At 42.7% G+C, this 15,808-nt stretch overlaps 1 protein-coding gene across 1 annotated transcript; it reads right to left on the reverse strand.

Annotated features, from left to right (window-relative positions):
* Positions 1-10,439: 10,439 nt before the first annotated feature.
* LOC310822704 (stAR-related lipid transfer protein 13-like) lies at positions 10,440-12,033 on the reverse strand. The gene is made up of 3 exons (XM_083695146.1): positions 11,896-12,033; positions 11,504-11,680; positions 10,440-11,276 (listed from the first exon to the last, which is right to left on the reverse strand). The coding sequence occupies exons 1-3, from the start codon at positions 11,985-11,987 to the stop codon at positions 11,159-11,161; spliced, it is 387 nt and encodes a 128-aa protein (XP_083551272.1). The 5' UTR covers positions 11,988-12,033; the 3' UTR covers positions 10,440-11,158.
* Positions 12,034-15,808: the final 3,775 nt, after the last annotated feature.

Genomic DNA, 15,808 nt, shown 5'->3' on the forward strand with positions numbered 1-15,808 from the left:
TTGCGACAACAGACTGGGACATGTTCAAGCAAGCAGCCACACAGAACAACCATACGGACAATGAGGAACTTACAGACACGGTCCTCTCTTACATCCGTAAGTGCTCTGATGATGTGACCCACAAAAAGACCATCATCACTCGGGCTAACCAGAAACCATGGCTGACAGGGGCAGTCCATCGGCTGCTGAGGGCCAGAGACAAAGCCTTCAGAGCTGGGGATGAAAATGGCCTGAGAACAGCAAGAGCCAGCCTGTCCCGTGGCATCAGGAAAGCAAAACTGGACTACACAAACAAGATTACCTGCCACTTCAAGGACAGCAGAGACACGCAGAGCCTGTGGCAGGGCATTCAGACCATAACGGACTACAAGCCCGCGCCACAGACCTGCGACAACAACATCTCTCTGCTCAACAACCTCAACAGCTTCTTTGCACGGTTTGAAGCAACAAACAACACAAGCCCACAGAAAACTCCACCCCCCCCCCACAATCAGGTCCTGTGCCTGTCTGCTGCCAGTGTGAAGAGGACACTCTCTACCATCAACCCCTGCAAAGCAACAGGCCCAGACAACATTCCAGGCCGTGTGCTGAGGGACTGCGCAGAGGAGCTTAAGGATGTCTTCACAGACATCTTTAACACTTCTTTGAGTCAAGCTGCTGTCCCATCACATTTCAAGACCTCCATCATCTTACCTGTGCAAAAGAAATCCGTTCCATCCTGCTTCAATGACTATCGCCCTGTAGCACTGACCCCCATCATCATGAAGTGTTTTGAACGGCTAGTCATGTCTCACATTAAGTCCATCCTCCCCCCCACCCTGGACCCCTTTCAGTTTGCATACCGAACAAAACGTTCCACAGAGGACGCAATCTGCTCTGCTCTCCACCCAGCCCTCACCCACCTGGAAAAAGCAGACTCATATGTGAGAATGCTTTTCATAGACTGTAGCTCAGCATTTAACACCATAATCCCGCAACAACTGATCTGTAAACTGGACCAGCTGGGGCTCAACTCCTCCCTCTGCAACTGGCTGCTGGACTTCCTCAGTGAGAGACCACAAGCAGTACGAGTCGGCAACAACACCTCGAGCAGCATCACACTCAGCACAGGGGCCCCCCAAGGCTGTGTGCTCAGTCCCCTGCTCTTCACCCTGCTGACTCACGACTGCACACCAACCTACAGCACCAATCACATGGTGAAGTTTGCGGATGACACAACTCTGGTGGGTCTCATCTCCAAGAACGACGAGACCCACTACAGGAAGGAGGTCAACCTTCTGACCACGTGGTGCAGAGACAACAACCTCCTGCTGAATGTCAGCAAAACGAAGGAGATTGTGGTCGACTTCCGGAGAGGCCACACCGAACACCCACTACTGACCATCGATGGTGTTGCTGTGGAGAGAGTGAGCAGCACCAAATTCCTGGGGGTGCACATCAGCGAGGACCTCTCCTGGACCACCAACACTGCATCACTGGCGAAGACAGCCCAGCGGCGCCTCTACTTCCTCCGCAAGCTGAAGCGAGCGAAAGCTCCCACACCAATCCTGACAACTTTTTACCGAGGCACCATTGAAAGCATCCTGTCCAGCTGCATCACTGTGTGGGGCGGTAGCTGCACCGAACACAGCAGGAAAGCACTGCAACGCATAGTGAACACAGCTGCTAAGATCATTGGTGCCCCACTCCCTTCCCTGCAAGAGACTTACTCCACCCGCCTCACCCGCAAAGCTACCTCGATTGTGAGCGACGCAAGCCACCCCGCACACAGTCTGTTCAGCCTCCTGCCTTCTGGAAGAAGGTATAGGAGCCTCCGTGCCCACACCACCAGACTCACGAAAAGCTTCATACCCCAAGCTGTCAGGAAGCTAAATTCTCTCCCCTCACTTCCCCCAGCGACATCCTCCAAGCTGCCAGGAAGCTGAAACCACCCCCCCCCCCTCCCAACCCTTCAGCCCCCCCCCCTAAAAACACTACGGACTCTGGACAATCCACTATTCTATTGTTATAATCTACTATTGCACTATTATTTGTACACAGAATACACAGTATTTGGCTGCTATTTACTGTCTTTACTGACTGTTCTTTTTGCACTGTTTAAATTATTTTTATTGAATGTTTTACTTTTAGTATGTCTTATCTGTCTCACCGTGGGAGAGTGAGAAACGTCCTCTCGATTCTTTTGTTTGTCTTGACATGTGAAGAATTGACAATAAAGCCACTTTGACTTTGACTTTGATCTCAATCCAATAGAGCACATTTGGGATGTGGTGGAACGGGAGATTCGCATCATGGATGTGCAGCCAACAAATCTGCAGCAACTGTGTGATGCTATCATGTCAATATTGACCAAAATCTCTGAGGAATGTTTCCAGCACCTTGTTGAATCTATGCCCCAAAGAATTAAGGCAGTTCTGAAGGCAAAAGGGGGTTCAACCGGGTACTAGCTAGGTGTACCTAATAAAGTGGCCGGTGAGTGTATGTTATTTACCAAATCACAGAAAAATGTATCTGATTTATGCATATGTACTTTGGGTGGTGCCCCCATTGAGCGTGTCCCCGCTTATAAATACATGGGCATTTGCTTTGACAAAGACGTTCAGAAAACATACGGGGTGGTTAAAAAGCTCAAATTTAAGGTGGGCTTCTTTTATATGAATAGATTGTGCCTTTCCCTGAACAACAGAAAGCAGATTTTTGACATTTATGCACATATTGGTTTCATCATTTAGAAATGACGAAACCAATATGTGCATAAATGTCAAAAAGCTGAGAATCTCTTGTGGTGGAAGTCTAGGATTTACCACTCTGTACTTCAGCTCTTCGGAGGTAAGAATCAAGAAACAAGTCCTCCAGCGTAGATCTGGGGGTCCGTTCAGCACAAGTCTGAAGAGACGATTATCAGTGTTGTCTTTTATACAGTTTAAACATAATGGTAGGCGCTGCCAAGGCTATCGGCTGATGGGCTTGTGTTTACGTAAGAGAGGGCGGGAGAGAATGAACAATGGGGAGACTCTCTTACTGATCAATCGTCGCTTTCTTACTGATCAATCGGCGTTCAACATTTCACACCTATCGGCAAGATATGTCTGTTCCCCCATTACTGCGCTCCCTCACCTCTCCCTCCGAAATCACCACTGTTCATATGGTAAATTATACAGTGCTTCTCAGAACAATGGCTATAGAACTTTAGAGGTGTGGCAAGAGAAAATATAATCACAGTATTTACACAAGTTGTATCAGTCATATGAAAGTGTATAACCTGAAAACAGTTCTATCAATGTATTTTCCATAACACTCTACTTTAACATCATAGTAATTGTTTGATTTTAAATCCAAACTTTTGGATTGGGGAGCCAAATGGAGAAAACATGCTTCACATGCCATTACTTATGCAGGGCATAATGTATTTCCACAAATAGTTAAAATATAATTTTAATAATGAGACATACAAGTTTGAAATGTCATGTGAAATGAAGTTATTTTTCATAGCTGGTTAGTCGGGTATGGTTTCTTGCCTAGCATGTTCATGTTTTTCCTGTAATGCAACTGTGAAATCACCAATGGAGCTTTTTTTCCTCCAGACCTCTGTAACTCCCTCACAGTGTTGGTCCTCACCTGCTGGTCCCTGGTCAAATGAAAGCCCTGGCAGTGTAATACTAATGGTATTGAATAGAGGTCAGAGCAAGGGGTTGGACTTGGCCATTTAGATGCTAAGTGGCACATAGAGGGCATTGAAGAAAGGGTCTGATGGGAACAGCAGAAACTGCCCAACTAGCCACCCAAACATTGCTGCTTATGCTAATATTTGATAATGCCTTCCCTGACAACTCACCCTAACCGTAACCACTCACAAGTTAATGCCTAACCGCCACGCAATTCGTAATTCACATGGTCAAGCATAAATAAATATTGGTCGTATTCTGAGGCTATCTTACCTCACCTGGAGACCTAGCACTTATCAGACACAGTCTCAAGATTGGTTTGTCCTCGAGATCCCACATGTCTCACCTGAGCTGGGTAGAACTGTCTTTAGTCATTGTGCTCCTATGAGTTGGCTTAGATATTCATTGAATCAAATGTACAGTAATTTGTTATTTTAGCTTGTCTGAGATTGGGGACGACCAGTCAATATTTATATCACCAACAATTAGTAATTCCAACATTGCATATTTAGATAAGACTCGTCATGTTATCCAATGCACAAGGAAGAGCAAGGGCGGGCGGTACACCCGTACCACTGAAAACTGGGTGCTATTTCCAAGGCACACATTTATGGCTAAACATTCATCTTGTTTTGGAACCGAGGTGCAAATCAATAAAGAAGGACCATCCAGTGCAACATCAGAGTCTGCAGTAGAGGTGGACAACCATGACTGTGATAATAAAAATGTCTGGTTTGGACCAGATGTTTACATAAAACATTTTAGCGATCAATCTCCTGGCATTTATATGTAGCAGTCCAAGCCCTTGCTTGTGAGATTTTAGATCAAGCGGTGTCTCCAAAATAGATAGGAGTATAAAACAGCGTCTAAAGTTAACCTGTATTTATTTGTTTATCTTTTTTGCTGCCAAAAGTGTAGGAGTTTCAAAGGCAGATTTATATGTCTTGTGTTTCCATTTCCATTTTGAATGTTAGAAAATGTAATGTTGTAAAATGTCCATTTTTATGTCGTATACAGTGCCTTGCGTAAGTAATGGGACAGCATTTTTTCTTCTTTTGGCTCTACGCTTCAAAAGTTTCTAAATCAAACAATTACTAGGTTAAAGTAGAGATTCTCAGCTTTTATTTGATGGTATTTGTGTACATATTGGTTTCACCATTCATAAATTGAACATCATTAAAAAGAAACAAAAGCACTGGTGAGCTCAGCAATCGCAAATGGGTTTGGTAGGCCAAGCACGACTTCCACAGTGGATGACCGAAGATGACTATAATTGATAAAAATCCCAAAACAACCGCAGAATACATCACCAGCCAAACTACAGACGCTTCACAGCAAGGTGCAAACCATTAGTTATCCTCAAAAAGGATGGCAGGGTTACAGTTTGCTAAAAATATACCTAAAAAGCCTGCAGAGGTCTGGAAAAAGATATTAAGGACCGATAAGATTAATATTATCAGAGTGATCGCAAGAGGAAAGTTTGGAGAAAAAAGGATCTTCCCAAGATTTACAGCAGACCACCTCATCTGTGAAACATGGGTGTGTTAGGTTTGGGCATGTATAGCTGCCACTAGAACTTGCTAACTTGTCTTAATTCATGATTGTAACTGCTGATGGCAGCAGCAGAGTGTATTCTGAAGTTTACAGAAACATCTTGTCTGCTCTAGTGCAAGCAATTGTGTTACAGCGGAATGTCTGAGGAACCAAATGACGGCACACAGAGAAGGTAGGGTTTAGCCCGAAGGCGTATTTAATAGTAAATAATAATAATAATAATAATAATAATAATAAGGAGACGGGTAAGGGAGAGAAAGATAATCCAAGGGGTCGTCGGGGTCCGGTCGGGGGGTCAATAATAGGAGGTCCAGTGTTCGGGGGAGGGGGAGAGAGCTGTGGGATAATCCGTAGTGGTAGTCATCGGGGTCCGGTCCAGAGTTCGTTAATGGGGGAATCCAGTAGTAGAGAGAGGTGGGTCCGTGGAAGGGTTGACGAGGGAGTCAGAGGAAGACGAGGGTTCTGGAGGGGCACAGGAGAACAAGGTGAGTCACAAGGGAAAAGACAAGACACAAGGAACAGCTAGGAAAACTCGGAAGGGCTAGAAGTGTCTGCGGGTCTCGTGGAAAGGTTTACCGTAGGTCACAGTACGATCTGGCACTGGAGTGAAGACCGGGCAGGGTTCTTATAGGGTGCTGATTGGGGATCGGGTACAGGTGCGCTGTTGACTGGGAGGAAGACGCTCCAGTGATGACCACCGCGGCCTCGAGGTGGTGCCAGAGGGTTGGTTAGGAGGGGGAACCGTAACAAATAGCCTCCAAATTCATTGTATGGTGCTACATCGTACAATAATACAATGACCCAAGCATACTGCCATAGCAACTAGAGAGTTTCAGGGCCAAAAAGTGGAAAGGTCTTGACTGGCCATGTCCGTCTTCAAACTTAAATCCAGTTGAACATGCATTTCATTTCCTGATAAGATTTTAGGCAAAAAGACCTCAAAACAAACAACAAATGAAGATGGCTGCAGTAAAGGCCTGGCAGAGCATCACCAGAGAAGATAATCGGCATCTGGTGGGGTTAATGGGTTGCAGACATCAGGCAGTTATTGGATGCAAAGGATTGTCCACCAAATACTAAACATGAGTGCTTAATTCGGACATTTGATGAATCTGTCCCATTACTTTTGGGTACCCTGAAATAGGGGGACTCACCCATAGAACAAGTGGTGTAATTTCTGAATGGTGAAACCAATATGTACAAAATTACCATCAGTCTCTACTTTAATCTCATATTAATTGTGTTACACAGAAAGTCTGAGGAACCAAACGACGGCACACAGAGAGGGTAGGATGAAGCCCGAAGGCGTATTTAATGGTAAATTATAATAAAGAAAAGGGGAATGGGGACGAGTGGAGAATCCAAAGAGAGTAGTCCAGGGTCGGTCCAGGGTCGGCAGGAGAGCGGGTAGTCAGACAGGCAGGTGGTCGGGCAGGCAGACGGGTAGTCAGACAGGCAGTGGGTCGAGCAGGCGGACGGGTAGTCAGATAGGCAGTGGGTCGAGCAGGCGAGGAGGCCCAGTAACAGGTAAGGGGCTAGGTCTGTGGAAGGGTCGACGACAAGGAGGACGAGGTATCTGAATGGGGGCACATGAGAACAGGTTAGGTTACGAGGAGAAGACAAGGCACAAGGAATTTGCAGGGTTTTCACAGGAGGGCTGAAGCGTCTGTAGGTCATGAGTAAGTACCATAAGACAGTACGGAGTGATTTATTTTACATCAATGAATATTCAGATCAATGAATATTCAGACTGGATCTGAATATTCATTGATGTAAAATAAATAAGGAACACTAGTATTTTGTCAATAATAATATCTGTTAAACAATAAATAACCAATGATGTAATCAAATACATGTTTGTAATACCATCAAACCCCACCTTGTTGAAATCAAATGAAAAGATATGGTCGACAGGAACCGTGATATCTGAAAGGGAAATGCTTGCATCACTGGAGTGATGTCCGGGCAGGGTTCTTGCAGGATGCTGATTGGGGATGGGTTGCAGGTGTTCTGATAGAAGATAGAGCACAGGTGCGTTGCCGACTGGGGACTGAGCGCTCCAGCAATGATCGCCGTGGCCTTGAGGTGGTGCCAGAGGGTTGGTTAGGGGGAGGGACCATAACAAATTGTTTGATTTCAAATCAAAACCTTTAGAGTGTAGAGCGGGTAGGGTTTAGGTGTAGAATGCCCTAAAGCCAATTTTAATTAATCACAGGGGATTGAGAAAGACACAAAAGAAAAAGAAAGAGACCTATGTAACATATTGGAAAGAAACTACAAAAAATCTAAGTAAATTGAGTTGTTATCTGGCCCTAAACAGAGAATACACAGTGGTAAATTACCTGAAGAAAATCATTGACTATGTACAGACTCAGTGAGCATAGCCTGGCTATAGAGAAAGGCCGCCATAGACACAACTGGCTTCCCAGAGAAGACAGTCTATGCCCACTCTGCACAAAATGAGGGAGAAACCGAGGTACATTTCCTAACCTCATGCCAACAGTACAGTGAAATTAGAGATATTTTTTCCCAAAAATTTCAGACATCCACAAAGAATTTATAACAAAAACAAATACTGAAAAATTACCATATTTACTAGGCGAAATACCCAAATGTCAAATCTTAGCAGCAAAATGTGTAACTTTGTGCCACATCCTAAGGACAGCCAGTGGACCATAAACTGTACTATAACTGTTTATTGTTTTTGTTTGTTATTTCCATTGTTAGCTTATTACTATTTGTCTTCACTTTCTGATTGTTTTTACCTGTATAATACTGTATATACCTATTTTATGATTGCTTGTGATGCTTTGGCAATGTAAACATTTGTTTGTTCATGCCAATAAAGCCAATTGAATTGAGAAAGACATTTAGAAACCCTTTTAATTTCTCTCCAAAAAATATATTTCACACATTGAGCAGTGGTTAATTAAAGTTTAAACAACTAACTGTCAAGCAGACATTCAGTAGTTAATTAAAGTTTAAACAACTAACTGTCAAGCAGACATTCTGAAAGCAGACATTCAGAAGATGAATGAAGACATAAGTGAATTTACATTATAACATTGCTGTCTTAGAGGCAAATAGATAGTTCTGTGACCTTCAGTTTCTCATGGACTTCATACAGAGTACCCACCCGCTGAGAGTTCTTAGAATCACTGCTCCCCAGTCCGAGAGCCTCCTAATTTAGTGGTTAAGTAGAGCCATCTTGTGGACAAAGCCACAGTTTACTAAATATGTCTCTCCATATGCTGTTTTATTTTTCATGTGTTATCACAGAATGTCTGCATTTCAAAATATACTCAAGCCACAGATATGCAGCCTGCTGATAAACATGGACTGCACAACTCCACTACACTGTTGTTTCATTAAAGGCTTGCAGAAATGCCATTAATGAGATGGTCCACAGTCCTCCATATCATGCCTTTCATTATTTCACAAATTGGTTCTAAAAGCAGTTGGTTTCAAAACCGTTATAATAACTAATATTTATCAGTTTACAGTAGTCACATTCAAGCAAGAGTCACCTATACAGCTATACTATAATTTCAAATTAGAGGATTGAGGAACATAGGCCGAATATAGGCTGTAATACACAACACACCCACCAGAAAATGGTGACATCAAATAAGATTTATGTGTGTGTGTGTAAGCATTTGAAGTTTGAGATAATTCCCGGCACAAACGGGCCATTTGCAACCAAACGATCTGACTTGCCGATTACAGTAGCTGAGTGTTTATATCTGGTTAGTTAATCCAGGTAGGCAGAGGATCGCGGGTAGAACAACGGGTGATGACCATCAGCTGTGAGCGAAATTTAGCTGAGGAACAGATCTGTGTTCTCTGGTCTGTTAAATACTCAAGTGTACGGTCGCTTTCATAGCAGACAGCCGAAAAACACATTGTTCTCTACGTTCACCCTCTAAGGGGATATGCAAAGCATACGGTCTCTGATGAAGTTCATACTATCTCCGATCGTAGAACGTTGTTATCGTTTCTCACTTATGAAAAAATTCCTAAGGACGAAATAAGATGAATGAATGAATGAATAAAAGCTTAACAAAGATCAATCGTTGGCCAACCTCAAACAAAAGGGGGTTTATCAACTGGCTACACATTTTGGTAACATTTACTGTAGTTATACAATGTAGCCTATTTTGTCCCAGATGTCAAATAAAAATATGATATAATTGTCACAATCAGTAGTCTATCACAGACAGTGGTTCTCAAACTTTTTGGCTCGCACCCCCCAAAAACTGTATGTCAAGACTTGCAAATGTCATGACCTACACACTTGTTTGTTGCTCCCCGGCATTTTGACCATTGCATCTGACAACCGCATGCGCACAAGCAAGTTTATTATCCACATTGACAGCTACATATAGCGTAAGCTATTGACATGCAAGGCCATAAATGAGTACAATTCTCCTCGATGAAGCAGGCCTAGGCTAAAGTTATTTCCAATGACTGAGAAAATAAAGATGAAAAATGTAAATCATTATAATATTTATCTTGAATTCTAATTTGTATTCAATTAAATAGTTGCGAAAATGGAGGATGAAAGGCGTGTTTAGTCTGGTAAAAAAAAAAGCACATGGTTCTAAAAGTGAATACGCCATTGTTTGTGAACAGTGTAATTTTAAACAAATACTGTATAGCTTCAAAACATGGTTAAAACTTCTATTTCATGGTTGTCAGTCCTTGCATCCATGTTAATGTATGTAGTTGTATTGTATCTTCTTTTCAAGAAAGTAAATAGCTAACCTTACTATGGAGTTCTGAGGGAATGATGATGTCTGGTATGATCATCCATGTTTCTATTAACAATGTGATGTGCATTGGGACATAGACCTCCCATGTTGGGCATTGTGCTCAGGACAGAAATATAGCTCTACTGTGCTTGCTTACTTGACTTCAGTTATCCACTGCCTGCAGCGTAGGAATGAGTTGTCATTGGAGACAGGATCAGAACTCTTCTATTCCCTCAAGAGCTCTTCCTTGTGTTGTGAGTGAGAGTGTATGGGAGTGTGGTATGTCAACGTGTTCTGTTTTTTGTGTGTTGACAGTGTCACTGACATGGCTTCTTATTAATGAGCTAGAACAGGTATTTGAGGTCAAAGGTCATAAAAGGTGGTTGGCCATTTGTTTTGTCTCTCCCTTTTTGTTATTCTTTTAATGGTATTCACTTGTTGACAAAGTAAGCGTAAACACAGATTTCATCATTTTTTAAAAATTGTTTATTAAAAAATTGTTGTCTCTGGAGCTTGACTGAAGCACAATCCAGCACCCTAAAAACAGGTATGAACAAGTCAAACCTGAGTCCATTTTTCATAACCTACAAGGTCAAGGTCAAAGTAAAATAAAATTACACCCATTCAACTGTTGAAGCAACGTAAAACCAGCTTACAATTTTGTACCATATCTATTACAATAATGTTGACAGAATGGAAGAATCAATATGTAGGCAAAAATGCTTGTACTATCGAACCTTTCATATATACAGTATATACAGCTAGTATGCATGATGTGCACACATAGCATATCTTATATATAGCTTTACATTTGAAATTAATACAATATACATGCTTCACAGAAGCTTTTAAGAGGTTGAATGTCCTAGACACTGTAGATCATGACTGCAATAATATTAATTATTAAAATAATAACAATTACAATAACATAACAACATCACAATGTAACTGTAATCCTAATGCTAAGGGACATTGGCAGGATGATTCTCTTCCCCATTGGGTAATAATGACCAGCACCTGTAAGAGGTCTCCTTTTGTTACTGTGCAAGTACAAAGAAGCTCCAAATTATCAGATCATCTATGCTGTCACAAAAAACACTTTGTTTTACTGCTGGAGCCTGCCTTTTGTCATGATTTTCAGGGCTCAATCCCCTTCTCACTGTTGAGCCGGCATGGGTGGCGTTAGCATCAGATCTTGGTCTCTGGGCCTTCTGTTGTGAGTGGATGGAAGGAGTTGCGGATTCGGGCGGCTTCAGCGGCACAGAGGTTACCAAAGGCTTTGTTGTACCACTCTGGAGTTCTCCCTCTGAAAGAGGTACACAATGAGACAAGGTTGTGAGCCTAATGTACGTATAACGTACTCCCAAACCCTCCCAAACCCTTCTCTCGAAACGTGCATACATACTGTACACTGAACTTCAAATTCAAACACTCAAATGTAGAGATGCTAAAACAATTATACAAACTCATGAGAGATCTTATGAGTAAAGACATAATTTCTTTTGTGATTAAGTGTCTAATGTGTCCACTCACTTCAGGTCCACCCTGCAGATATGGGTCAGTCTGGACTTCCCAGAGCCACAGGGCTCCAGCAGGTAGTTAGACTCCAGTACCACGGCCCGTACCCCTCCAACAGGAGGACAGCCCTCATGCTCTATGGACACAGACACCAGGGCACATGTGCCTTTGGGCAAATCTGTCCTCCAGGACCTTCAATTGAAACAGACATTAGCTTTCAATGGGTGCTCTGTACACACACATAAACATGACAGAAATTTGCAAGATCATTGTGATTGAATCTATCCTTGAAGTTGAAACAGAAATTCCAGGTCTTGGCAAACAGAGGATAAAAATACATTAAAGGAAGATGCTTTGCTTTAATGCACCATGCAGCATCATCCAGCCTTTCCTTGAGCCCCACTCACCTGAGCACCACAAAGTCCCGGCTGGGGTGGGGGGGCATGCGGTTGAGAACATACTGAAACACCTCTGTCTGCTTGTCCAGTGTCTCGCTCATTTTCCACTGTAGCAGATCCACGTCCCACAGGTGGCGCTCTCGCAACACACGGTTCAGCACTGCTTGTGAGATTTTAGATCAAGCGGTGTCTCCAAAATAGATAGGAGTATAAAACAGCGTCTAAAGTTAACCTGTATTTATTTGTTTATCTTTTTTGCTGCCAAAAGTGTAGGAGTTTCAAAGGCAGATTTATATGTCTTGTGTTTCCATTTCCATTTTGAATGTTAGAAAATGTAATGTTGTAAAATGTCCATTTTTATGTCGTATACAGTGCCTTGCGTAAGTAATGGGACAGCATTTTTTCTTCTTTTGGCTCTACGCTTCAAAAGTTTCTAAATCAAACAATTACTAGGTTAAAGTAGAGATTCTCAGCTTTTATTTGATGGTATTTGTGTACATATTGGTTTCACCATTCATAAATTGAACATCATTAAAAAGAAACAAAAGCACTGGTGAGCTCAGCAATCGCAAATGGGTTTGGTAGGCCAAGCACGACTTCCACAGTGGATGACCGAAGATGACTATAATTGATAAAAATCCCAAAACAACCGCAGAATACATCACCAGCCAAACTACAGACGCTTCACAGCAAGGTGCAAACCATTAGTTATCCTCAAAAAGGATGGCAGGGTTACAGTTTGCTAAAAATATACCTAAAAAGCCTGCAGAGGTCTGGAAAAAGATATTAAGGACCGATAAGATTAATATTATCAGAGTGATCGCAAGAGGAAAGTTTGGAGAAAAAAGGATCTTCCCAAGATTTACAGCAGACCACCTCATCTGTGAAACATGGGTGTGTTAGGTTTGGGCATGTATAGCTGCCACTAGAACTTGCTAACTTGTCTTAATTCATGATTGTAACTGCTGATGGCAGCAGCAGAGTGTATTCTGAAGTTTACAGAAACATCTTGTCTGCTCTAGTGCAAGCAATTGTGTTACAGCGGAATGTCTGAGGAACCAAATGACGGCACACAGAGAAGGTAGGGTTTAGCCCGAAGGCGTATTTAATAGTAAATAATAATAATAATAATAATAATAATAATAAGGAGACGGGTAAGGGAGAGAAAGATAATCCAAGGGGTCGTCGGGGTCCGGTCGGGGGGTCAATAATAGGAGGTCCAGTGTTCGGGGGAGGGGGAGAGAGCTGTGGGATAATCCGTAGTGGTAGTCATCGGGGTCCGGTCCAGAGTTCGTTAATGGGGGAATCCAGTAGTAGAGAGAGGTGGGTCCGTGGAAGGGTTGACGAGGGAGTCAGAGGAAGACGAGGGTTCTGGAGGGGCACAGGAGAACAAGGTGAGTCACAAGGGAAAAGACAAGACACAAGGAACAGCTAGGAAAACTCGGAAGGGCTAGAAGTGTCTGCGGGTCTCGTGGAAAGGTTTACCGTAGGTCACAGTACGATCTGGCACTGGAGTGAAGACCGGGCAGGGTTCTTATAGGGTGCTGATTGGGGATCGGGTACAGGTGCGCTGTTGACTGGGAGGAAGACGCTCCAGTGATGACCACCGCGGCCTCGAGGTGGTGCCAGAGGGTTGGTTAGGAGGGGGAACCGTAACAAATAGCCTCCAAATTCATTGTATGGTGCTACATCGTACAATAATACAATGACCCAAGCATACTGCCATAGCAACTAGAGAGTTTCAGGGCCAAAAAGTGGAAAGGTCTTGACTGGCCATGTCCGTCTTCAAACTTAAATCCAGTTGAACATGCATTTCATTTCCTGATAAGATTTTAGGCAAAAAGACCTCAAAACAAACAACAAATGAAGATGGCTGCAGTAAAGGCCTGGCAGAGCATCACCAGAGAAGATAATCGGCATCTGGTGGGGTTAATGGGTTGCAGACATCAGGCAGTTATTGGATGCAAAGGATTGTCCACCAAATACTAAACATGAGTGCTTAATTCGGACATTTGATGAATCTGTCCCATTACTTTTGGGTACCCTGAAATAGGGGGACTCACCCATAGAACAAGTGGTGTAATTTCTGAATGGTGAAACCAATATGTACAAAATTACCATCAGTCTCTACTTTAATCTCATATTAATTGTGTTACACAGAAAGTCTGAGGAACCAAACGACGGCACACAGAGAGGGTAGGATGAAGCCCGAAGGCGTATTTAATGGTAAATTATAATAAAGAAAAGGGGAATGGGGACGAGTGGAGAATCCAAAGAGAGTAGTCCAGGGTCGGTCCAGGGTCGGCAGGAGAGCGGGTAGTCAGACAGGCAGGTGGTCGGGCAGGCAGACGGGTAGTCAGACAGGCAGTGGGTCGAGCAGGCGGACGGGTAGTCAGATAGGCAGTGGGTCGAGCAGGCGAGGAGGCCCAGTAACAGGTAAGGGGCTAGGTCTGTGGAAGGGTCGACGACAAGGAGGACGAGGTATCTGAATGGGGGCACATGAGAACAGGTTAGGTTACGAGGAGAAGACAAGGCACAAGGAATTTGCAGGGTTTTCACAGGAGGGCTGAAGCGTCTGTAGGTCATGAGTAAGTACCATAAGACAGTACGGAGTGATTTATTTTACATCAATGAATATTCAGATCAATGAATATTCAGACTGGATCTGAATATTCATTGATGTAAAATAAATAAGGAACACTAGTATTTTGTCAATAATAATATCTGTTAAACAATAAATAACCAATGATGTAATCAAATACATGTTTGTAATACCATCAAACCCCACCTTGTTGAAATCAAATGAAAAGATATGGTCGACAGGAACCGTGATATCTGAAAGGGAAATGCTTGCATCACTGGAGTGATGTCCGGGCAGGGTTCTTGCAGGATGCTGATTGGGGATGGGTTGCAGGTGTTCTGATAGAAGATAGAGCACAGGTGCGTTGCCGACTGGGGACTGAGCGCTCCAGCAATGATCTCCGTGGCCTTGAGGTGGTGCCAGAGGGTTGGTTAGGGGGAGGGACCATAACAAATTGTTTGATTTCAAATCAAAACCTTTAGAGTGTAGAGCGGGTAGGGTTTAGGTGTAGAATGCCCTAAAGCCAATTTTAATTAATCACAGGGGATTGAGAAAGACACAAAAGAAAAAGAAAGAGACCTATGTAACATATTGGAAAGAAACTACAAAAAATCTAAGTAAATTGAGTTGTTATCTGGCCCTAAACAGAGAATACACAGTGGTAAATTACCTGAAGAAAATCATTGACTATGTACAGACTCAGTGAGCATAGCCTGGCTATAGAGAAAGGCCGCCATAGACACAACTGGCTTCCCAGAGAAGACAGTCTATGCCCACTCTGCACAAAATGAGGGAGAAACCGAGGTACATTTCCTAACCTCATGCCAACAGTACAGTGAAATTAGAGATATTTTTTCCCAAAAATTTCAGACATCCACAAAGAATTTATAACAAAAACAAATACTGAAAAATTACCATATTTACTAGGCGAAATACCCAAATGTCAAATCTTAGCAGCAAAATGTGTAACTTTGTGCCACATCCTAAGGACAGCCAGTGGACCATAAACTGTACTATAACTGTTTATTGTTTTTGTTTGTTATTTCCATTGTTAGCTTATTACTATTTGTCTTCACTTTCTGATTGTTTTTACCTGTATAATACTGTATATACCTATTTTATGATTGCTTGTGATGCTTTGGCAATGTAAACATTTGTTTGTTCATGCCAATAAAGCCAATTGAATTGAGAAAGACATTTAGAAACCCTTTTAATTTCTCTCCAAAAAATATATTTCACACATTGAGCAGTGGTTAATTAAAGTTTAAACAACTAACTGTCAAGCAGACATTCAGTAGTTAATTAAAGTTTAAACAACTAACTGTCAAGCAGACATTCTGA

Source organism: Argentina silus (assembly GCF_951799395.1).
Source record: "Argentina silus genome assembly, chromosome: X".
NCBI lineage: Eukaryota > Metazoa > Chordata > Actinopteri > Argentiniformes > Argentinidae > Argentina > Argentina silus.